The sequence below is a fragment of the Littorina saxatilis genome, linkage group LG15 (genome assembly GCF_037325665.1).
Source record: "Littorina saxatilis isolate snail1 linkage group LG15, US_GU_Lsax_2.0, whole genome shotgun sequence".
NCBI classification, from domain to species: Eukaryota; Metazoa; Mollusca; class Gastropoda; order Littorinimorpha; family Littorinidae; genus Littorina; species Littorina saxatilis.
Genome location: NC_090259.1, coordinates 24,221,711 through 24,247,435, shown reverse-complemented (window position 1 = coordinate 24,247,435; position 25,725 = coordinate 24,221,711). Strand labels below are relative to the sequence as shown.

General features: G+C 40.9%; 2 protein-coding genes and 1 long non-coding RNA gene across 4 annotated transcripts in view; 2 read left to right on the top strand and 1 right to left on the bottom strand.

Moving 5' to 3' along the window:
* The window catches only part of LOC138948895 (uncharacterized), a 46,852-nt gene extending 44,040 nt beyond the window's left edge, over positions 1-2,812 (top strand). For both annotated transcript variants that reach the window (XM_070320532.1, XM_070320531.1), the window contains exon 3: positions 1,770-2,812. In XM_070320532.1, coding sequence (XP_070176633.1) covers positions 1,770-2,303 — 534 coding nt within the window. In that variant the 3' untranslated portion in view covers positions 2,304-2,812. The remainder of the gene's footprint in view (positions 1-1,769) is intronic.
* A 3,732-nt stretch (positions 2,813-6,544) lies between these two features.
* Positions 6,545-22,336, bottom strand: LOC138948894 (arylsulfatase B-like). Its single transcript, XM_070320530.1, has 9 exons — positions 22,175-22,336; positions 21,503-21,877; positions 20,798-20,984; positions 16,251-16,465; positions 15,046-15,157; positions 13,748-13,843; positions 11,404-11,647; positions 10,971-11,122; positions 6,545-9,985 (listed from the first exon to the last, which is right to left on the bottom strand). Exons 2-9 carry the CDS (start codon positions 21,791-21,793, stop codon positions 9,714-9,716), a joined length of 1,569 nt encoding a protein of 522 aa, XP_070176631.1. The 5' UTR covers positions 21,794-21,877; positions 22,175-22,336; the 3' UTR covers positions 6,545-9,713.
* A 1,084-nt stretch (positions 22,337-23,420) lies between these two features.
* On the top strand, positions 23,421-25,679 carry LOC138948897 (uncharacterized). Its single transcript, XR_011450123.1, has 2 exons — positions 23,421-24,341; positions 24,705-25,679. It is a non-coding gene; the product is annotated as an uncharacterized lncRNA (long non-coding RNA).
* Positions 25,680-25,725: the final 46 nt, after the last annotated feature.

Here is a 25,725-nt window from a genome sequence, read left to right as displayed (position 1 = left end):
TGGGAAGATGAACAGAAAAACCAAAATCGGTTCAGCGCTGCGCGCTGAGAGCACGTGTTGAAAATTCTCATCGACCAGGTTGTGTCCGGGGTCTACCTGAATATGCCCACCAAATTTGAAGCAGATCCATCGAGAACTTTGGCCGTGCATCGCGAACACACACACACACACACACACACATACACACACAGACTGACAGACAGACACAAGCCGTATATATATATATATATAGATATAAAAATCTGGTTCTTGTGTATGACTGTGTATACGTAAGTGTTAGTTAGAGTGCCTTGGCGAATGATGAGCATATGAGCGTGCGGCGATCATCCTTTTTTGAGGAGGAAAGTCATCCTGAACTCAGGTCAAAATGAGTTCCTTCCCTTCGGGTCTCTTGAGCGATAGCGTGGACCGATGATTATCAGAATGGATGAAAATCGCTTGTTCATTTCAATGCTTGTTATTCTCTCAGGTGCCAGGAGAAAGGTTCCGTATAACTCTCGCTTACTCCATTACACATGTCGTATGCATAAAGAGCGCTTACTTCCCTTTGGTTATTTGATATCTGATGACAAGGGACAAGGCCAGCTCTCCACTTGGACACCGACAGGGCGGGGATGTAGCTCAGTCGGTAGCGCGCTGGATTTGTATCCAGTTGGCCGCTGTCAGCGTGAGTTTGTCCCCACGTTCGGCGAGAGATTTATTTCTCAGAGTCAGAGTCAACTTTGTGTGCAGACTCTCCTCGGTGTCCGAACACCCCCCGTGTGTACACGCAAGCACAAGACCAAGTGCGCACGAAAAAGATACTGTAATCCATGTCAAAGTTCGGTGGGTTATAGAAACACGAAAATACCCTACATGCTTCCTCCGAAAACGGCGTATGGCTGCCCAAATGGCAGGGTAAAAAAAACGGTCATACACGTAAAATTCCACTCGTGCAAAAAAAAAACCACGAGTGTACGTGGGAGTTTCAGCCCACGAACGCAGAAGAAAAAGAAGAAGAGGACACCGACACCAAATCAACAGCCTGTATGACATTGATTTCTGTGCGGAGTGGGGATCTTTCCTATGAATTAATCAGTTTCTCAAAAAGCACTATAGCGTCAATCAGCAAAATCAGTTTATCAAAGAATTCCATCTCCGCACAGGAAGGCTCAGGATGTTGAATTTTGGTATAAGTCCAAGTGGAGGGATGGTCTTATCCCATGTGACAACCTGGCCAGATCTGAGATGGTGAGCATGGTTGGTTGGTTGGTTGGTTGGTTGGTTGGTAATCAGACCTGGGAACCCATACGATTTCGCCGTATTGTGTACGCTTGGTTGTCTAGAATACGATCAGCAGGGTCCGTGGAAAAAAATACAATGAGAAAAATTCCGGGACTACTTTTCTTCACAAGCGCATCCCGAAGCCGATCCAATACATGTATTTTGACACATGATTACAATTTTTGTCAGTTAACATTGAAAGAAGCATTTTTTTTTAAATGTATTGGTAAATGGATGTTCGAATGCTGTGTGAAGTACGTTCTTTTTTCTAAGAATACACCAAGTTTGTTTGAAAATACTCCAAGTGCAAAACAGGGGTTCCCAGGTCTGTTGGTTGGTTGGTTGGTTGATTGGTTGGTTGTTGGTTTTAACGTCCCTTTGAACAACCAGTGAGGCTATGCGGGACCGATTCAAGTTTGTTACCTTTCTCGCTGTTTTCACGGAAAGGACGATGCCTTTAATTTGAATGATAACATCTTGTCAAAACCAACTTTCATCACCAACAGGTGGACTTTGTCTGGCTGGGCGACCCCTTACCCGAAGTCCTGTCCCACAAAGACGCCGACGTGGTCGGGGTGGGGGTGTACGGGAGAAACCACCAACTCATCTGCGGATGCTTTTTGTTGCTGAACCCGACCCCTGCCACAGAGAAAGTGTGGTCTCGACTAACCGAGCAGATGGAAGACTTGTACAAGAAGGTGGCCAACAGCGGTTCGAAGACCGCCGTCTCGGAGGCCACAAACGATCAGACCTTCCTCTCCTCTCTCCTCAATGCAAAATACGGCGGGGTCAAGGTCGTGTACTTGCCGGATGACCTCTTCCCGGAGGGTAAGTGGTACATGGAGCCCAAGCTCCGCGCCGCCAACCCCAACCCCCTCGTCATCCACAACAATTGGGTCATAGGCAATGACGTCAAGATCAAGCGCGCCAAGAAGTTCGGACACTGGTTCGTCAGCAACGACAGCACCACCTCTGACGTCATCTGCAACGTCACTGCCGTCAGTAACGTGTTAGCTAAAGGACCCAAGCCTTCTACATAGAGCTTTGTGTATATGTTGTTTGTTGTTAATTGTTTTTTAAATACGCCTAAATAGCACCGTCCAGCTGACATATAAGCCTGCCAGGACGTTATACATCGTTTGCATAGTGAGATTAATGTGTGTGTTTGTGTGAGTGTTTGTGTTTCAGTGTGTACGCATGTGTGAACCCTCATGTGCCTACGTGTCCGTGTGTGTGTGTGTTTCTGTCTGTCTGTCTGCATGTCTGTCTGTGTCTCTGTGTATCATATGTGCTTTTGATTTCGGTGAAATCCACACTATAAAATCAAACTGCCGTTTAGGTGTCGTTATTTCAACCTGTGGTTACAATAAGTAGAGGCTTCAGACTATTCACATCCAGTTATGGTCAACCCAAGAATGAACTTTTACTTTCTTGAAGAGAAATCGAACGCATAACACAAAGAGCATGCCGCTCCTGGTTTTTTTTATGATACCTTTTTTTTATCTCCCTTTACTTCCATTCCCCCTTGAATCTCTAACTCCTCCCCCACCCCACCCCCCACCCCCCACCCCGACATCCCAAAAACCCCAAATTCCATAATTGTTATGTTAATGTTGACCATACTTTTTAATTGAATATGCATAATTGTTTTTTCTCAGGTAGACAAATAAGTTTAAAACTCTTCAGCCCTCAATGGGATATTTTGTTTTAACATGTTTGTGTAATTGCTCTTTACTGTATATATGTCCACTATTGGACTGGAATTAGAATATAGAAATCAATCCGTTATTGGTCCTTATGTTGTAAATATTCATGGCATATGTGTTGCTTTAGGCCAAACAAAAATATATTTTGGTTTCGGCTTTTTAAAAAAAAAATTTAATTTCTTTATTTTAATTTATTCAATTTTAAAGGAGGTTACTTCCCTAAGTCTCGGTATGGTTTGCAAAATTTGCCAAAAGTGTTGGGGTTTTGTTAAAATGAAAAAAAAGTTTAATAGGGTCGATCGAGTTACCCTACACTTAACCAACGCATATCTTTATTTGGCCTTAGCTCCATCACACTGTATATGTATAAATACATTACAAAAATAACCAGTTCTAAATACAATGGAACCCCCCCCCCCCCCCCCCCTCCCCATTTGTTTTCAAAACTTTGCATTTTCAGATTTTCTGTTGTTAATGTCTGTAAATTTACCTCCATTCTAATTTCTAAGACGTTCCTCCTTCTTCAGCCTAAAATTAAGACCTGATTTTCTCAGATTTTCGAGGTCTGAACAGCGAGGTTCCATTGTAATCGTGGGTTGTTGTTTTTTGGGGGTGTTTTTATTGTGTTGTTGCTTTGCATTAATGTCAAAGATAAACTGTTCTTAACTATAGATTTATAAGTTGCATGAAAATCAATGAGCTGGTTTTGGGTTTTGTTTTCAGCTGAAAGTGATCATGGCATATATATATATATATATATATATATATATATATATATGAACCTTTGCAACCGTCACACCTTTAGCAATCGACTATTTTATTAATATTGAAATATTCATGTAAGCCTAGCATAGTTCTTCACTTTGGACTTTTATCTTGCACTGAAAAGGATGTTGGTATGTAATGAGGAAAGAGTTTTAAATGCAAACAGGACTACATGCGCGTGACTGCACGCCTACATCAATACATGTGTGTGAACATCTGTCTTTTTGTGTGTGTGTGCTACAAGTATATGAATATGCATGCCCATTTATCCTAACGTTCGGGGGGGGGGGGGGGGGGGTGAAGAGCCTGCTCACGCCAGTGGTGGCTTATCATATATTGTTGGCGTCCGTCCGTTTGCCCAGTCATTTCTTCCAATAACTTTCGAACTATGAGAACTTTTGAAAACACGGTAAATTGATTGAAACCTATAACAAATTTAAAAACCTAACCAGTAAGATGCTGTTACAAAATCGAATTTAACAAACATTTGCAAAATGTTATTGTAATTAACTCAATTATTTTTAAAGCACGGCCAACTATGTAAATAATTAGTGTGTTTGTTGGGTTGATTTTCTTATTAACTATCTAATTAACTCTACAATTCAGTTCCACACAAGTAGTAATACAGTGGACCCCCTGCCCCCTTTCCCAACCCAAACATAGCATTGCCCCCCCCCCCCCCCCCCCCTCTCCCTCCTCTCTTTTAAAACTTTGCTTTCTGTTTTCTGCTTTTGGGTGCCCATTTTAACCCTTACACTGGTGCAATTCTGTAACACATGTTACATAGCCACTGGTGAATTAACAGAGAGTAAAATAACAAAAAACAGTCATATAGGTTTTCGCATCCATGGGAGGTAATCAGAACCGACCAAACAGACTGAGCCAGTAGCGCGACATATGTCGTGACAACCAGGTGACAGTATAGGTAAAGTAGCGCGACATATGTCGCGACAACCAGCCAAAGGGTTAAGACTCAATCCTTCTTTTAAAGAAATTTACAAAGTATAAATATGTTTGCAGTTGTTTTCTAAACAAACAAAACAAACTGCAGTGCATGCACATGTGCCCTATTCTTCTTCTTCTTCTGAGTTCATGGGCTGTAACTCCCATGTACACTCGTGTTTAGAACGAGTTGGTTTTAGGTGTATGACCGTGGGGTTATCCCCCTGCCACAAAGGCACACATACTCCGTTTTCGGGAAGTGGTCAATTCGTTATCTTTATGTCATTAAATCTGTTGGAAACAGCCGTCTTTAACTTTCGTTATGAAAATCAAATTTTAACAACCATGTTCGAGTTTCATGAATATATCTCATCAATACGAAGCTCTGAAGAATGAGACGTTCAATGAGTTTGGTGTTTACTGTTTTAATCAATGACTTTCTTGCACCTTGCCTAAGTTACTTTACAAACTGTGTTATTCTGGTGCTGATCGAAAACAAATGTGTTGTATTCTTGTTATGAAAAGACTGTCCTGCGAAGGTTTTTTTTTTTTTAAATTATGTCAATCGTTACCACAGTTGTTTTAAATGAAGAGAACTATATGGTCAAGCTGAAAGATTTCCACTTTTCCAAACATATTCATAAAAAATGTTACGTTTTTTTAATTTTATTATATTGATGGTGATACCACAGTTGTCTTAAAAGAAGTGAAACATATTCAAATTGACTGGTTCTTACTTACCCGAACATATAGTTTTTAACAATAATTGTGCAAAATGGATATTTTGGTCTGTACTTCAGTGGACCCCCCTGTAAATACCCCCAATTTAAGACTCCCTCCTTGCGGTAAGACCCAGGTTTCTCAGACTTTCTGTTCATAACCTCTGTACATGTACCTAAACCCCCATTTTAAGACTGACCTTCCTTTTAAAGGCAGTCATTTTCTCAGATTTTTGGAGGTCTTATTCTTCTTCTTCTTCTTCTGCGTTCGTGGGCTGAAACTCCCACGTACACTCGTGTGTTTTTTTGCACGAGTGGAATTTTACGTGTATGACCGTTTTTTACCCCGCCATTTAGGCAGCCATACGCCGTTTTCGGAGGAAGCATGCTGGGTATTTTCGTGTTTCTATAACCCACCGAACTCTGACATGAATGACAGGATCTTTTTCGTGTACACACGGGGGTGTTCGGACACCGAGGAGAGTCTGCACACAAAGTTGACTCTGAGAAATAAATCTCTCGCCGAACGTGGGGACGAACTCACGCTGACAGCGGCCAACTGGATACAAATCCAGAGCGCTACCGACTGAGCTACATCCCCGCCCAAACCCCCATTTTAAGACTGACCTTCCTTTTAAAGGCAGTCATTTTCTCAGATTTTTGGAGGTCTTGTTCAAAGGGTAAGTTCCACTTTATACAAAACATGTACTACAGAATTCACTGTAACTGTCTTGCCAGATATGAAACTAAAGATTTGTGGAGTTACCCACCCTGTAATATATGATATTTTTAAAACCTTTTGTGCCTCAGTGGTGGCTCCCTGTTAGAACCGCCATCAGCGGACAAAATCATGTCTTAAAAAGGTAGACTCTTAAAATAGAGCTGAATTTACAGAGGTTGTGAGCGCAAACAATAAAAACCGTTGTTGTGCTGGCCACATCATATGCTCAAAGAATCTAAATTGCATGCTAATCAATATCAACGATAATGATTTGATTTGATTGTTGTTGTTGCTTTTTGGGTCCAGAGGACCATATAGGCCAAATCAGGACCCCGTCAACGATAATAATTACACAGATTACAATCATGCTTCCTCAAAATGTGAAACTTCAGCTAAAACGTAAACAAACGTATGTATGAACCTTCATAAATGGTATAAAAGTAGTTTATTTCATGACAAAAATCCTGTGATACATGTATTTACAAACCCAAACGTAAGTGCTCAAGAAAAACATTCAATCCTGAGAAGTGCAAATAAATCAAACCATAAGGAGGAAAGTTCTTCCATTTGGAAACGGGGAGAATAATTACTATAAAATCAGGTGTTTTGTCTTTGAGCAGTGTTTTTTACCCTGTGCGATATAAAGGCATAGCTGCCAACCTTCTGAAGTCAAAATCCAGGAGGGACCGTTTAGTCTTGAATATGAGCAGGGAGAAGTTGTAAAATTCAGGAGATTCCCAGAAAATCAGGGAGGGTTGACAGCTATGCAAAGGTACACAAATAATCTCATGCAATACATACATTTTAAAATCATAATGTCAAGTAGTGAAATGTAAATTACAAGGTATATCTGAGCATTAATTTTTCATATTTTTGATTTTGTGGTGTAGCCATGTCAACAAATACAGGCTATTGCACAAGTTAAAAAAATTGCACTGAACCAGGTTTCCATAGCGATGAAATGTTCAATACGGCTATGGAGAAACATCTGGTTTCAAAGAAAAAAATGTCATAATTTGCAAACAAAGCGCATTTATCGCAGCTGTACATAATGGTTGCTAGTGTACTGCTTTCCAGCATTCTTCAGTGACCAGCCATAAATCAAAAAAATATCAGTATAATAATAATAAAAATAATAATTAAGTGCCTCAAAAAGTTATTTAACGTAAGTGTTTCAAAAGTTCAATTTCAGGAAATTCAAATACTAATCAGGTGAACAGGTGTGTGTCATCTAAAAATAGTGATCTGTCACAAAGCACTACAACATTTTTCATCAAAAATTCACATCCTATTGCATTAAACATATACATGTGATTTTTTTTGTATGTGATATTTTACTTTCCTGAGATTTTTGTTTTTGTTTTTTTGGAGGATCATGAACCTCAACACTTAGTTATATGAAGTCTTATATCGCGCGCGTATCTCCAGACTCGGACTCAAGGCGCAGGGATCTATTTATGCCGTGTGAGATAGAATTTTTTACACAATACATCACGCATTCACATCGACCAGCAGATCACAGCCATTTTGGCGCATATCCTACTTTTCACGGCCTATTATTCCATGTCACACTTAGGTCTGAGAATCACTAAGAGTTTTTTCAGTGATCACAATATACAAAATACTGTCTTGATATGTTTCCACGCAAAGGCAAGGGTGGACATTATAGTGATGTATATATATGTAATAATGTTGCGTCACGCGACTTGCTATATTTCTTGCATTTGAATTGTAAAGCGCGTGGAGCTGTAATCGGGACTTGTGCTATAGAAAGGTGATTTATTATTATTATCATTATTATTATTATTTAAGTTATTGAGACATCCCAGTGCACTAAGGGATTTATAGAGCAAATCGAGAAAATTCATTATTGAACGAAGCGCATAGCGCTGAGTTCAATAATTATTTTCGAGATTTGCTCTATAAATCCCTTAGTGCACTGGGATTGTTTCAATAACGATATTGTCGGTACCGCCAGAGAAAAAAGAAGATACAACACGCACATTTTGCTACGCGCATTTGAATAGGCATAACTGTGTGGTCAGGTCGTATAGAAGATCTACTTTTGTGTGGGCTGTCTCGTGTGTTGTGCTTTCATCACACGCAAACTCTTGTTTTAATTTCTGTTGGTAAATTCCAGTGTAGCGTTAAGCTAAACAGTGATGATCTTTCTCTCATTTGAACTCTGAGAAAGGACTGTGCTTTCAGTTATTTGCGGTTCGAAACCTTCATCGAGCTTCGACAGATTGACTGTGCAGAGTTGTGCCCCTTGCCAAGGTCGACGGAAAGCCCATTTTCAAAATAAACGTGGCATGTTTTTCGTGTGGTATCTTCCCTCATCGGGGAGTCTGGTACTAAATATGAACGGTAAGAATGCTCTGAACCCTACACGTATTATATCCCCATCGTTTTATCGTTCACATTTGCCTAACATGTTAATTTGCTGAGCGGGATTTATGTCGTCTGCTAGGCTATTGCACTGAGTCTCATTTCAAAAACAAAAATTGCTCGTCCCGTTGCACTGAGTCTGCACACATAAAGCAGGCTGGTAATAAGTCTTATATGTGGTAAGAACATTCTAAACCCTACACGTTTTCGATTCCGATTGTTCTTGCCTTAAAATAAACGGAAAGCATTCATTTACTGAACAGATGCAGTCGTATTTCAGTGTAGTCTGCTACGTGCTGATCTAGCTGCGACGTTATCGGAATAACACTTGTGTTTTCTGTTAGCTGCTGGGAATTGTATACTAACTCATCAGTTGGTAATGTGGATAATAAGGTACATGCCACCAACATGGCATAATTATGAGAGGAATCTTCGCAAGTCGAAACTGAAAAATTAGACACAGCGGGTTCTATTTTTAGATCAGTGCAACTGTGGGCGGCACAGGCGCATGCAATCTGTCAGAAAAAAACCACTTCTGCTTTAATTGAAAAGCAGGACATTTATGGTCATAATCATTGGTATTGTGGAGAATATAAGCTACATGTCATTAATTAATTCTGAGGATGAGAGTACAGTCTCGCTTTGGCAAAGGGTGTAAGAATACGCTCTGTGGAAAAGTTAGCGCACTCCAGGAGTGCGCTAACAGATTTAAGCGCATCGCCATTAGCCAATCAACTGGTTCACATCAGTCATGTGACACCAGTACTTACTGACAATTATTATTATTATCATTATTATTATTATTATTATTAATCCACAATTGTTGTGAATCATTTACAAGAGGAAATGGAATGTGTCAAATAGTGTGTGAATGTTGCATGCAATAAATGCATTGGGCTCAGCAAAAAATATTTGTTGTGTGTGTGTGTGTGCATGTGTGGGTGTGCACATCTGTACATCTGCATGTACGCTTTCTTTCTTTCTTTATTTGTAGATAACGTCGTTTTCAACCACGAAGGTTATATCGCGACGGGCATGTACGCTCTAGTGTGAGTATGTGAGTTGATGCCTGCATGTGTACATCTGTGTGTACCACAATAGTCCAAATTCCCTAAGACATCCACAGGCCCCAGAATCCATTGTGAAGTACTTAAGTATTAGTTGAAACAAAATTTTAAAAAATAAACATAAGCGACTCTTCTAACGTTTCTAAGACACCCATGGACCCCAGAATCCATTGTGAAGTTTGGGGTCACAGTTGGGGTCGCTCTTCGGATAAACAGGGGGCACTGCTGTGCTGTTATAATATGCTAGTCGCTGCAACAGCTCTTTGACAATGTCAGGGTGTTTCGACGAAAGGTCGATCTCTTCATCTGGGTCAGAGGTCACATGGAAAAGCCAGACATTCTTTTCAGGAGCATCATGGGAGGTTTTCGGGAAATACAGACTGGTACTTGGAGGCGGAATCCAACTGCTGTTGCCTGCACACACGAAACATTTTGTTGTACAATTCTGAAGTTATAAAAGGTTATAGGTATGATAAACTGTTTATTGGATGAGCTACAAAAACAGATGACCAGCAAAGCGTTGATGTTCAAAATCGAAAAACATTTTGTTGGTTAACTTTAAAAAAACAAACCTGTTTCCAATGTACATGTGTGCAGGATAAAAATGGAATTATTTACATCAGACATTCTGAAAAAGAATTTTTTATTTGTTTTGTTTGCTTATCAGCCTTTCAGTACATCTGTCTCTCGATCGGTCCATACACTCTCTTTTTCGTCCCTTTCCATCCACGCTTTTTTGCAGATGCACACACACACAGCAGTATAAAACGGATACATCCCTATACATGTAATGGTAACTATACTCACACGCATGCACCCACACACACACACACACACACACACACAGCAGTATAAAACGGATACATCCCTATACATGTAATGGTAACTATACTCACACGCATGCACCCACACACACACACACACAGCAGTATAAAACGGATACATCCCTATACATGTAATGGTAACTATACTCACACGCATGCACCCCCCCACACACACACACAGCAGTATAAAACGGATACATCCCCATACATGTAATGGTAACTATACTCACACGCATGCACACACACACACACACACACACACACAGCAGTATAAAACGGATACATCCCTATACATGTAATGGTAACTATACTCACACGCATGCACCCACACACACCCACACACAGCAGTATAAAACGGATACATCCCTATACATGTAATGGTAACTATACTCACACGCATGCACCCACACACACAGCAGTATAAAACGGATACATCCCTATACATGTAATGGTAACTATACTCACACGCATGCACCCACACACACACACACACGGATACATCCCGATGTATGTACAGGTAACTATACAGACACGTATGCATGCACGTCTGCACGCACACACACACACACACTTACCAGGATCGCCAGTAATGAGCTTGTATTCTCCAACTCTGATGGCGGCTCTGGTACGTGTGTCGAAAATGTCTGGATACAGGTTGTCTCCCTTGGGTGGGAACATTATGTCGATGTTGTGAAGGATTTCTTTTCTAGGACTGGGCTTTCCCTTGCTGAAATAAGTACATCAATATGTACAGAAAACAAGTAGAGAAATAAAGAAATTCATACATATAAAGGTATGTCTCCACTGTTTTAGGTCTATTTCTTGCCAAACAAAGGCACAAACCATCATAACCATGAAAGACACATAAAAAAGAGAGAAAAAAACACAGTTAACCTCACCTCCCACAGTCAAAGCTTACACCAGTCACTTACAAAATGTACTCACAAAATAAATCTCAATCATCAACCCCCCCCCCCCCCCCCCCCCCCCCAACACACACACACAAACCTGATCATCTCCCATTGGTTGTAGCCGTCCAGGGGCTTCGTCCCATTGGTGTCACCACCTGCCATACCCACAAGAGTGGGGAGCCAATCAGAGACGTGCATAAGCTCTTTGGTCTGAGTGCCATTATTCTGGATAAAACGGCTGTGAACGAAACCCACGCCTCGCATCCCACCTTCCCAGAGGGAGTGTTTCCAGCCTCTCAGCGGCCAGTTGTTACCGCCTGCAAGAATCTCACCCCCATTGTCTGCAAAACATAAGACACACAAGATTTATTTCAACCACATGCAGTACACGGGAATGCTGCTTGGCTTAAGTACATTCAACTCATAATACATTCAAACACAACAAAACACCGAGTGCACACCGAAAAATCAAGACGTACTAACGGTTAGTGTGTCATTTAAGTCACATGAACCATTGCCTATAAAAATCAAGACGCATCAATTGTTAAATCACTGAATATTTACCATATGGTATGACTGGAATACAGTGGAACTCCCCCTTTTAAGGCCCCCCAATTTAAGACTCCCTCCCTTTTCAGGCCCTACTTTCTCAGACTTTTTCTTCATAACCTCAGTAAGTTTACCCCTATTTTAGACTCCTTCCTTGGAAAACCCAATTTTCTAAGATTTTTGAAAGGGGGGTTGCGCTGTAACATCAGTACAGTGGAACCTCCCATTTAAGACCCCCCAATTTAAGACTCCTTCCTTTTTAAGACCTTGTTTTCTCAGACTTCCTGTTCATAACCCCTTTAAAATTACCCCCATTTTAAGACTCCCTCCTTTTTAAGACCTGATTTTCTCAGATTTGTTGAGGTCGTAAAAGGGGGGTTCCACTGTATTCATTTTTCAGATGCCAGACGCATAAAGGAAGGGATATAACTCATTCTTTGTCTCAGCATTTTCAATCAAATAAGTTACCTCCCAATAGCGACCATCTGCCCATCATGACCACCCTAAATGATCTCAGACGATTTGTTTTTCTACATAATATGGACTGGGTGGCCGAGTGGTAACGCACTTGCGCTCGGAATCGAGAGGTTGCGTGTTCGACCCTGGGTCAGGCCGCTATTTTCTCCCCCCTTTCCTAACCTAGGTAGGTGGTGGGTTCAAGTGCTAGTCTTTCGGGTGAGACGAAAAACCGAGGTCCCTTCGTGTACACTATATTGGGGTGTGCACGTTAAAGACCCCACGATTGACAAAAGGGTCTTTTCTGGCAAAATTGTATAGGCATAGATAAAAATGTCCACCAAATACCCGTTTGACTTGGAATAAAGGCCGTGAAAGGTGAATGCTCGCCTAACAGGCTTGAGGTTTACTGGCCGATGTGAATGCGTTATATATTGTGTGTAAAAAATGTCTGTTTGTCTGTCTGTCTGTAAAAAATTCCATTTCAAACGGCAGAAATTAATATGTAAAGCGCGGAGAGCACAGTTAATTATTGTGGTTCGCGCTATATAAGCTCACCATAATAAAAATAATTCACCTTTCCATGGTGACCACTTTTTCTTTATTTGGTGTTTAACGTCGTTTTCAACCACGAAGGTTATATCGCGAAAGGGGGGGAGATGGGATAGAGCCACTTGTTAATTGTTTCTTGTTCACAAAAGCACTAATCAAAAAATTGCTCCAGGGGCTTGCAATGTAGTACAATATATGACCTTACTGGGAGAATGCAAGTTTCCAGTACAAAGGACTTAACATTTCTTACATACTGCTTGACTAAAATCTTTACAAACATTGACTATATTCTATACAAGAAACACTTAACAAGGGTAAAAGGAGAAACAGAATCCGTTAGTCGCCTCTTACGACATGCTGGGGAGCATCGGGTAAATTCTTCCCCCAAACCCGTGGGGGGTCATGGTGACCACCTGTCTGTAACGACCAGGATAGTTCGGTCCCTCAGGTAGTCGTTACAGACAGGTTCAACTGTACATTTCAATCTAACCACAGGAAGAAATCATTCATAAACATGTATTCAACACTCAACTCTTTTCTGTTAGTACAGCTGCATTTTGTTTGTTTGTTTGTTTGTTTGTTTGTTTGTTAAAAGTCTCACAGGAGATAGGGAAGATTTTGCTCTGGAATAAAACGGCAATGTCTAACCTTTCCTGCCTGCCAAAGATCACACAAGTTTTCAACTGAAACTTCTGCAAACAAGGTGGATTGGTACCGACGAGGTAATTCGCGGAAGGGACGAAAGAAAGAATGTGGATAACGGATGAGAGAATGGTCATTTCAGATCTTAATGTGTACTAACATTAGGATGATGTTGCAAAGAAGAAAAAAAAAGAAAACAACATAAAAAAACTTTTTTTTAAAGGCCAACATAAGCAACATACCAGTGGAAAAGACGAAAACTGTATTATTCCACATGCCAGCTTTCTTCAGAGCATCAGTAATGTTGCCCACTCCTTCATCCATGCACGACACCATTCCTGTTAAAAAGAGAAAAGGCTACAATGCCGACAGGATCATCTCAAATCAAGGTAATCGTCAAACGCTAAAGAAAACAAAAAACTCAAGGCAGGGATGGCAAAATTGTCTGCCCGATCACCAGTGGCGAGTAAAAAATCCGCCAGGCTAGTAGAAACCGCCTGGCAACTCGCCCGACTGGTCAATGAAAATTCTGGTCAAATGCAACACTTTTGGTTTTATTATCGAGTTTTCAAGCCATAAAAACACTGCAGATCAACTGTGGTATGTACCGGGCCAGCGACATTTCTGCCGGGCTAGTGACTTTCTTGAAGTTACTCGCCCAGCTTGCGAGTAAACATTTTGAGATTTGGCCATCCCTGCAAGGTAATCAATCATACTGATTGTACGCACTGCACTGAAAGTTTCTGCAGTCATACTCCTCTTTTTAATTCAGGGATACCTTTTTCACACAAAAAAGCAATTTTTATCTCTCTTTTCACAAGCTCTATTGTAGAAATTGTCTGGTAACACTACCGTACTTTCCGGGTCATAAGACGCGACTTTTTTCCTCGAGTTTGACCCCTGCGTCTTGTATAACGAAGCGCCTAATCCAACTTGTGATAATGCATGTTTCAGCTACTAGGTACTACCCTGGCCAAGTTTCCTCTCAAGACATCAAAGAGACCGCCCCCGTAGGTTAAACTCGGTCACTGACCCCGGTGCAGGAAGTGTTTCCTCTCTCAGATCTATGACAGGGGAACCACCTCTCATAGCAAAAACTGGGTCATTGACCCCTGGGAAGAAGGTCAGTGTCTAAACAAGGCAACCCAGCTATCACAATGGACCTGCCTTTGATCTCGCCGCACACACAGAGCACACATATTTCCACTCTGTATTCTTCCTTTGATGTGTTTGTTACCGGTATACTTTTTTAATTTTGGTGCGCCCTATCGGCCCCCTGCGCCCAATGGGTGACTGGATTACAATTTTGTTTAAAAAGAAGGGGGTGCGCCTTATGCGCTGTAGCGCCTTGTAACCCGGAAAATACAGTACATAAATCACTGACAAGTTAATTTTTCATTTGCTTGCTTACTTGTTTAGAGTCTGGCAGGGTGGGGGTGGGGGGTTGGAGACAAAAAAAGTACATGCGCATCTATGTCTATGCTGCTTTTCTAAAAACTAGATTTTATTGATCGATTGCCTAATAGTGGACTCATGGTACCTGCATACGTCTTGCGGTTTTTGTCCTGAATGTTGTAATAATTCCAAGTGTAGTCTTCAGGAACTTCAAGGGGAGAGTGTACTGCCTGGTATGCCATGTACAGGAACAGAGGCTGCAAGTACAGGACAAACATGTATAAGACTGCTGTTTACTCTATCGCTCTCTCTCCCCTACCTGACTACCCCCCCCCCTCCCTCCGCCCATTTTTGTCAATGTCTCTTTCTGCACTCTTTCCTTCCTACCTACCCCCTCCCTCGTAGGCATACAATTTGACAGTGGAACCCCCATCTTAATTAAGACCCCTCAATTGAATACATCCCAATGTACACTTACATCCATGTCAAGACTCCCCCCTTTTTACATTTAGTCAAGTTTTGACTAAATGTTTTAACATAGAGGAGGAATCGAGACGAGGGTCATGGTGTATGTGTGTCTGTGTGTGTGTGTGTGTGTGTGTGTGTGTGTGTGTGCGTGCGTGTGTGTGTGTGTGTGCGTGCGTGTGTGTATGTGTATGTGTGTGTGTGTGTGTGCGTGCGTGTGTGTAGAGCGATTGAGAGTAAACTACTGGACCGATCTTTATGAAATTTGACATGAGAGTTCCTGGGTATGATATCCCCGGAATTTTTTTCATTTTTTCGATAAATGTCTTTGATGACGTCATATCCGGCTTTTTGTAAAAGTTGAGGCGGCACTGTCACACCCTCATTTTTCAATCAAATTGATTAAAAAAAATTTTTTTTTATAAAACGATCCAAATTTACGTTCATCTTATTCTTCATCATTTTCTGATTCCAAAAACATATAAATATGTTATATTTGGATTAAAAACAAGCTCTGAAAATAAAATTTTAAAAAATTATGATCAAAATTAAATTTTTGAAATCGATTTAAAAACTCTTTCATCTTATTCCTTGTCGGTTCCTGATTCAAAAAACATATAGATATGATATGTTTGGATTAAAAATACACTCAGAAAGTTAAAACGAAGAGAGGTACAGTAAAGCGTGCTATGAAGCACAGCGCAACCGCTACCGCGCCAAACAGACTCGTCACTTTCACTGCCTTTTGCACTAGCGGCGGACTACGTTCAATTTCATTCTGTGAGTTCCACAGCTTGACTAAATGTAGTAATTTCGCCTTACGCGACTTGTTAAGACCTGATTTTTTCCGTTTTCTGGAGGTCTTAAAAGGGGGTTCCACTGTACCTTCTTCTGTTCGTGGTTCTTGATGAGATTGACAGCTTTCTCTGTGAACACTTGTGTAGAGTATTTCTCCAGCTGGTCTTTGACGGGGACTTCATTATCGCGGAGGTCGTAGCCGCACATCCGCTCGTCAGTGTCGACACCGTCACCGCCAGGTGCATCATGCATGTCGTCACACCTGTAGTGCGTGTTGTAGTCTTCACTACCTGTCAGGTAACCTGTAGTATTGAAAAGGTAAGTTATACATGTCATTGCACCTGTAGTGTGTTTTTGTAGTCAACACCTGTAGTGAGTGTTTTGTAGTCTTCACTACCTGTCAGGTAACCTGCAATGTTGAACAGGTAAGTTATACATGTCATCACACCTGTAGTGCGTGTTGTTGTCTTCACTCCCTGTAAGGTAACCTGTAATATAATATTGAACAGGTAAGTTATGAATGTTGGCACACCTGTATTTAGAGTTGTGGTTTTCACTCCCTGTCTGGTAACCTGCAATATTGAAAAGGTAAAATTTACATGTCATCACACCTGTATGTGTTTTGTAGTCTTCACTCCCTGTCAGGTAACCTGCAATATGGAACAGGTAAGTATGCATGTCGGCACACCTTAAGTTTGTGTTGTAGTCTTCACACCTTCAGAACCTGTCAGGTAACATGTATTATCCTACATACGTGAGAGACACCTGTGAGATAATAATCGTTCAAATCACACGTGTGTATATCATGTAAATGAGGTCATGTCAAGCAAGTCTGGCAGGGACCTGTTAATCCACTGCTTATGATGCCAAAGTCACCGAGACAAACGTCATTATAGAAACAAAAATTGTGCTCGCTAATTACCCTCGATGAATCTTTAGAACTAACACGTCACGCCACACTTTCAGAGTGACGTTTCTTTGCTTTGACGTAATAGATTGCACGAGGCTTTAGAAGAGATCGAGGTTCCAAAACAAGCGTCTTTAATTTAGCTGCCTCGTCTGCAAGACATTTTCAGAAAAATACACCTAAGTACAGTATGTAGGATAAACAGAATACTACATGGCTTGCTGTGTCGTACCAGATTTACACTCGTTGCTTTTTCAAATAGTGAGCCATGTAGTATTCTCTATGTATCTGAACAGGTAAGTCATGCTTGTCGTTACACCTGTACAGTGTGTTATAGTCTTCTCACTGTCATGTAACTTGTAATATTGAAGTTGGTGAATTTTTTTTCTCTGCTACAGTGGTACCCAAGACACGATGCCCCTTTAATGAGAGGACACCTCCCAAGAAAGGACACTTTCTGTTGTCCCTCTATGATCTTTACAAAAAATACACGTCATGACAGGCCACCTGCAGTGGCTGGTCCCAAAGGAGTCCTTTCATCACAGGTACCACTGTATATAGCATGACTTCCCTTCTTTGTCTCTGTTATTCTAGTGAGAAAATATCCAGCGATATTTCCTCCGTAGGCCTAAAGTTCGGCCATGACCTAGGCAAAATAACTTGCACAGCCGCAGAAACAAGAAAAAGGAAACCTTTTATGAAATGATTAGAAGCCACGCAAATTTGACCTCTTGATTCCGACCATGAACCCGCTGTTGATAATCTGGAAGGTCGTACCAGAAAATGCAGATCCATCTCTGGCCGATTCATAGATACAACCTAGAAACTGCGACCTCATCTGTGATCAGATGGCCCAGCAATGCGTGAAATCTTTTATTCTAAAGCCTTATGGGTCATTTCGACAAGCATTAAACGGATGAAATTAACCACATGCAGTTTATTTCTTCAGAAAATTGCAAACGCATCAATACAGCCTCCTGTTGGGTTCGGTGCTTTGTACAGAAATGTCTTCCACGCGATAGATTCGCTGATTTGTCTTACGAAGCCGTCATCAACACGAACACAACGATTGCAGAAGCAAACTCTGTACCTACACGACCGAGACACAAGACTGATTATTTCACAGCTGCAATGCGAACAGAGAACTAAAAGACGTTTTGGGTAAGCTTACTCACGTCAAGTCTTCACTGACAAGCTAGGAACAGACGGAAAAGTCCGAACAAAAGTAAATGACGTCAAAGTCTCTTTTGTTTGGTTTAAACAATGTTTTATTAAATCAAACATGGTACAACAATACAACGATAAACAATAGGGACACGAACTCAAGCGAACGCTTATATTACGCGCCGTTTGTTTTGTGTGTAACTTTGTCATGACGTCTTTTTGTGACAGTATGCGCGACAAATTTTTCGCTTCCGGTGTCATTTTAGACTGAAAAGCAACTCAAAAGAAGTAGCTGAGCCTGTGTCTTGAAACAGCTGAAACACTCTTTTGGGTTGCTATTTCAATGTTAACCAAAAAGATAAAGAAAAAAAACAATGTTCAGTTGCGAAATGACAGCGGACTGAGCATTTAGTCTGGTTGATGAAGGTACGATTGAAGCTTCTATTCACTCCGTCAACCAACAAGATTAGATTTGTGGCAGACGACAAACAAAGTATGCGTTTTTCCTGTCTTGTGATGACGATTATGCCGTTATAAATTATCTGTACGTTGTGAAAACATTTCAAAACAAAATTTAGCTTTGATGCGTCACGGGATATATATACAATTTCATCCATGGAATTGATATTTTGTCTCGGCAGGGTGAATGAATTCATGTCTTTTCCGGCCAAAACTGGCCTTGCCAAGACTGAAACAAAATATAGTTCTACAACTTCTAGGCTTGCGTTGATTATTCTGCCCATGGTGAATTTCCCATGCTTTGTTTTCACATCCCATGACAAATTCTCCTTACTTTGGTCATGCCATATATACTTTACAGCTCCGTCCATCCATGGTATCGCGTGATATTTTTTGTTTCGACGGGGTGAAAGAATATAATGACGTCACCATATTCATTGACCCAGTCTCGACAAAAAATATCACACGATACCATGGATGGACGGAGCTGTAACTTATACATATCGGTACCTGCGATTAGAAGACACCCTTGGGACCAGACAAAAAGTTCTTGTTCTTAAATGCGGGATATATATATATACAGTAAAACCTGCATCTAGCGGACCCTTATTTCGGCGGACACCTTTGCATAACGGACAATTCAAGTGAGGACGGATGTATTTTACTCTCAAAAACACCTTAAAAGAGCGAACACCTCAAAGGCGCGGACGCGGACACCCTTTTTTGGTCCCGATTGGGTTCGTTACTTGTCAACAACGGACAAACCCTTGAAGCAGACAGCTTTTAGCAGACGCTGGTCCGCCATCTTGGTTCTGCAAATACAATCTCGCTGGCGATGTGAACGCGCGAGAAGCTTATTTTGTAAGCCAATGACAGCACTTGAAAGAAGTTGATTTTTGTATGGTGCACGCTCATTGGTCGATGCCGTGAACTCACAAACATTTCGGGTTTCTACTTTCTGTACTGTGATGCATCTTCGTCTCATCCTTCGTCTTCGTCTCATCATGCCAAAACGAAAAATTTTGACTTTAGAAGAGAGAGTCGATGTCATAAAGACCGTTCGAAAAGTTGCTGATGAGCTGAATTGCGGAAAAACTCAAATTTCCAACATAAAAGCTGATCGAACACAAATTCCAGATCGACGGCAAAATGTGTTAAGAGAAGAAAAACAACCTATGATGAGTTGAACGAAGAACTCTTAAACTGGTTTTCAACAACTCGATCAAAGAATCTTCCAGTGAATCATGAATGGCCCATTGCTTCAGATAAGAAACTGATTGCACCTCTCTCTCTCTCTTTCTCTCTCTCGCTCGTTCTCTCTCTCTCTCTCGAACAAAAAAACAAAAAACAAAAAAACTTGAGGGCTTCAAAACTTTGAGTTTTAATAATCACTGTGGCAAAAAAGAATCAGTGACTGTTGGTTTTTTTTCCCAAAAAAATGTTGGCGCATTCATATTCATAAGAAAGGACACCTTGCTACAAAGGACAGTGGCAAGGCTCCCCAAGAGCGTCCTTTGCTTGCAGGTTTTACTGTATTGTGTACATGTATCTAAATGATAGAGCAGAACTTTCTTTCTTTCTTTCTTTATTTGGTGTTTAACGTCGTTTTCAACCACGAAGGTTATATCACAACGGTAGAGCAGAACGCTGGTCTTGGATTTTTTATTTGTTCAAATGTTCTTCACTTTATATTCCATTTCGTTCACTGTGTGTGTGAGTGTGTGTATGTGTGTGTGTGTGTGTGTCAGTGTCAGTGTGTGTGTGTGAGAGTGAGTGAGTGTCAGTGTGTGAGTGAGTGAGTGAGTGTGTGTGTGTGTGTGTGTGTGTGTGTGTGTGTGTGTGTGTGTGTGTGTGTCAGTGTGTGTGTCAGTGTGAGTGGGTGTGTGTGAGAGTGTGTGTGTGAGAGTGAGTGAGTGTGAGTGAGTGAGTGTGTGTGTGGGTGTGTGTGTGTGTGAGTGTGTATGTGTGTGTGTGTGTGAGTGTGTGCATATGTGTGTGTGTGCACATGACATGTGTCTGTCTGCATGCACATTCTTGTCTGTATGTGTCCATGTATGTGCATGTTTGGCAATTAAACAGACACTTTACATGCAGCAACACCAACCATAGTAAGAGTCAAATCCTCTACGCGTAGGGAGGTAGTCTTCCTTGTAGAAACCCAGGTGCCATTTGCCGATAGCGTGAGTGGAATATCCAGTCTCCCTCAGTTTGTCCGCCAGTGTAGGACTATCCAGCGGAAGACCGTTTGGCTGTGTCGCCCAGATAATGTCATGCTGCAGACCTGTGTGGATCTGTGGAAATGATGGAGACATTAAACCAAGGCCAAGGGATAGGGTTAACCAGATATATATATATATATGTCCAGTATTAACCACTGATGCAGCTCAAACCAGAAAATATAAGACATGAAAAGGTTAACTGTCAATTAAGAGCCAGCTATTACGCCTTCAAAATAAAAATGCTTGTTTTGTGTGGCTACCTCCCCCCCCCCCCCCCCTCCATTACAAAAATTATTGTAAAATTGGGGTAGGTATGTCCTTCTCATTAAAATGTAAAACAACATACTGAAGAGGTGTTATATATCACCTATGTGCACAGCCCCCTTTTATCCAGCTCTATTCAAAACTCCACTCGCTGAACTTATCAAAGGAACAATTAAAGTTCATAAATAGGAAGAAGAAGTCAGAAGAAGAAGCCGCCCACATCTACAGGAAACGGTGTACTGCATGAGCGCATCAGTGCATGTTCAGCAACTTCTGACCACAGTCTGTCACCTTAATCAGAGATCTGTAGCTGCAAGCGGTCTCACCTGGTATCTACCCGACATGAGCTGGCTGCGGGTAGGTGTACAGATAGGCTGCACGTAGTAATTCTCCAGCTTCACACCTTCCCCTGCTAGTTTGTCGAGATTTGGAGTTAAAATCTCTGAGCCATGATAGCCCACATCGTTGAAACCGTAGTCGTCTGCTAAGACAAACACTATGTTTGGCGGACCAAATGGCCATAGTTGACCACTGACGAGTGCAGGCCACAGTGAAATCAAAACAAAAGCAAGCATTCTGCAGACTGCTTTGTCTGGTCGCGCTTGTTCCAATAACATGTCCAGAAGAAGAAGACCGTCCAGTTCAAACACCTCTGTTGCTGATCAAACACAATTGCCGGTGACATCCCTGAATTGCTATCCCTATAAAATAAGACACTTATAATAATTATAGCTCATAAAACAGACAGAAACAGATAGAATCACAAAGTATAATATCAAGATAACTACAGAAAGTCTTAATTTTAGAAATATATGGTTAAATTAGCAACATTTTGCAGAAAGAAATGCCTCTTTTATTGTGGATAAAATGAACGTGCCTAAATCTAAGGGGGGTAAAATTGCTATGACCACATAAGTCACATGGCTTGGCACGTGATTGCCTCAACACAGAGATAGCGGACGACAGAAGCGAGATAAGATTTATCTCACCAAACCTACTGAAGTATCGCGTACAACAATAGAATCCACAAATCCCCGCATGCATAATATTCTGTGCAATTACAGAAACATGTTGCATGTTATTATGGATCCTCTTGAGCAAGAAATTGTGTTATTTAATGGGACGTGGCTGAATAACCGACGAGTCGTTACGGAGCACTCGGTCCCAAAAACCAACCGGAAGTAAACAACTCTCAAGGGAAAGTTACTCTGCACACACAAAATGGTTGCTTGCGAAATAGATTGTGACTCGCCCTGACATGTGACAGACAATTTATTGCACAATTTATGTGCATTGTGCAAAGAATCGATTCATAAGAGGCAACCCAGACATACGTTTATAGCGTCAGGAGAACGCTTTAACAAGCAAGGTGAAAATGGCACCTTTCACGAGTTATTTTGTTGTGCATCGGCGTCTCCCAAAGACCCCAACTGAGTGGTTCGCCTTTTGCTTTCTGCTCTGCGGTGTTCATGGAGTGTTGAGTTTTGAACTGTTTGTTGTGCTGCAGTTTTTGTACGACGGTTTCCACGACAGCTCATTCATGTACTACACTCACATCGTGGCAGCGCTGTTCATCTACTTCAACGTGATAGCGAATCTTGTTTTGGTGATGATCACGGAAACCGGAATCCGAGGAATCGTCCTTCCCACAGTGCTGAAGCCGGGGTGGCGGTTCTGCAGCGTGTGTGAATGTAACGCCCCGCCTCGCTCCTACCACTGTCGTATTTGTGGCACTTGTGTGCTGAAGCGTGACCACCACTGCACCTTCACGGGCTGTTGCATCGGTCACACCAACCAACGCTACTTTATCGTCATGATTATGTACCTCTGGATAGCAGCTCTCTACGCCAACATCATGAACATTGACTTTATCTATCACACGTTTGGAGAATTCTCGCTGAAGACAGTTTTCGTTCTGATCCTTCCTCTTCTCGCGTGGATGTTTCAGGTGGTACACACCGTTACTATGACGATGGCTTTCTTGATCTCGTTGACTCTCATCTCCTTCCTTCTGACCACAGCGTTGCTTGGTTACCATCTCATTAACATCGTCAAGGGACAGACAGTCCATGAGAAGACCTACAAGGTCACTGAGTACAATGTTGGATTGATGGATAATTTGAAAGCGGTGTTTGGTGAAAAATGGGTGATCTGTTGGATTTGTCCATGGATCTCGTCACCACCTTTGGGTGATGGACTTAAGTTTGAGGAGAAAAGTACATTTGAGAGAGGAAAAGATAGGTAGGGTTTGTCTGAGGCTGACAAAAGACTGTATCGTGTTTGCTTGCTCATTGCTAGATTTGTGTGTGTTTATGTGTGCATCACTATACAGCACAAGTGTGTGTGTGTTTTGTGGATCAAATTCAGATGAACTGCTAGGGCAATGTGCCTCTTTTATACCAAAACTTTTTTTCTTCTGCGTTCATCATGCGCTGAGCTATTACAGCACATACACTAATGTTTTTGCACAAGTGTTTTTTATGTGTGTGATTTTTATCCCTTGTCATTTAGGCAGCCATGTTTAGTATAATTTGTGTTTCTATAACCCACCAAACTCTGACATGGATTTATCAACAGTATTTTTTTGTTTGCATACATGTACTTGGTCTTTTGCTTGCTTTACCAAGGAAGAGGAATAGTAAGGCACTAGAAGGTCTGCACAGAATTTTATATGGGAGATTGACAAAAAAGCTCTACCCACCAGACATGTAGCACTACCAGGATTCAAACACTCAACCTCCCAGTCCCAGGACTTCCCACATGGGAGACCGATGTCTTATCCACTAGGCTATTATTCGCAATTTTATACTAAATCAAAAACATCCATCCAGACATACGGATATATATATATATATATCATGAACATATTCCTATTCCAGCTCAATGTAAATGTATACAGTGGTGTTCTTCATTTCATGTTTGCCGACCCTTCCTCCGCTTCATCCCCAAACTAACAACAACAGTGAAGTTTTTTTATGACACTTGCGCCATAATCACTTTATCAGGGGTTACTGGTCTTCTTTGTGAGATTGTCTGTTTTTAATTTCGTGTCTTGCTTGTTTCGTGTTTTCTTGGTATGTTTTTTTTTGTTTTTTGTTTTTTGAACTCATCAAATCAATTATTCACATGTAAATACATTTTATACCTTATCTGTAGCAGTGTAAGGCCAAAAAAAAAAAATTGTCTGTTTCTGGTAACATGGCTAAAAAAAATAGGGTCGGTAGGTCGGGATTTTTTTTTTTTTTTTTTTTTTTTTTAACCCCAAATGTAGACCAATAAAACTAACTTTAAAAATCGCGCAAAGAGACTGGATTCACTATACATAGAGACAAGACACTCAACACATTTACAAATCGTCAGCGGACTTTCGTTTTCACACGTTTTTGTTGTTCATTTTCTCACCCTGTCCTTTACCACCAAAAAAAAATAAAAATTTTTGAGTTTGGAAAAAAAAAGTTTAGGGTCGGCGCCGAAATTTAGGGTCGGTCGGGTGACCAGAAACAGACAATTTTTTTTTGTTGGCCTAAGTGTAATGTATGTCCATTTGCCTTGCAGTTGTATTATATAATATATATTCTAAAGTTTCTAAATTCTATGTAATTGGGATTTTGTGAACTTTGAATGCTTTGCTCATTTTACAAACATTTAGGGTGTTTTTGAATATATCACAACCTTTTACAAATGTCTCTTGATCATGATGTTTGATAAAGTTATTTTACATACATGTGTGCATTTTGTTATTGTTGTTTTTAAATGTACTTTCCAGAAACAGTATACTGTAGCTTTTGAAAAAGCATAATTTTATTCTGAGATTGTTGTTTTGTCCAGAATAAATTTTCTGAAATTATTTCCTTGTTGTGGTGTTTTGATTTTATATGCTTGTTTGAAGTTTATGGCCTGTCCGTTCTGTGGCTTACCGTACCAGTTAGCAAGCAGACTTTTGAAATTAGATCTAGCCTATCTGATCATGTATCGGGTCGGACCCAAACAATAAATTGGCTGAGTAACTTTTAAGGTCTTAACTGGCCCGTAACTGTTATCTTAAATGCTGATTGAAAGTGTTCATATTTCTTAAACTGGTAGCCGAGAATGACTACAAGTACAAGCAGCAATCTTTATTTATTTAAAGATTTGTTACCTTTACCTTTATTTGGTGTTTAACGTCGTTTTCAACCACGAAGGTTATATCGCGACGGGGAAAGGGGGGAGATGGGATAGAGCCACTTGTCAATTGTTTCTTGTTCACAAAAGCACTAATCAAAAATTTGCTCCAGGGGCTTGCAATGTAGTACAATATATGACCTTACTGGGAGAATGCAAGTTTCCAGTACAAAGGACTTAACATTTCTTACATACTGCTTGACTAAAATCTTTACAAAAATGGACTATATTCTATACAAGAAACACTTAACAAGGGTAAAAGGAGAAACAGAATCCGTTAGTCGCCTCTTACGACATGCTGGGGAGCATCGGGTAAATTCTTCCCCCTAACCCGCGGGGGGATTTATTTAAAGATGATGATGCAATTCTAAATCTAAAAGAAATAATG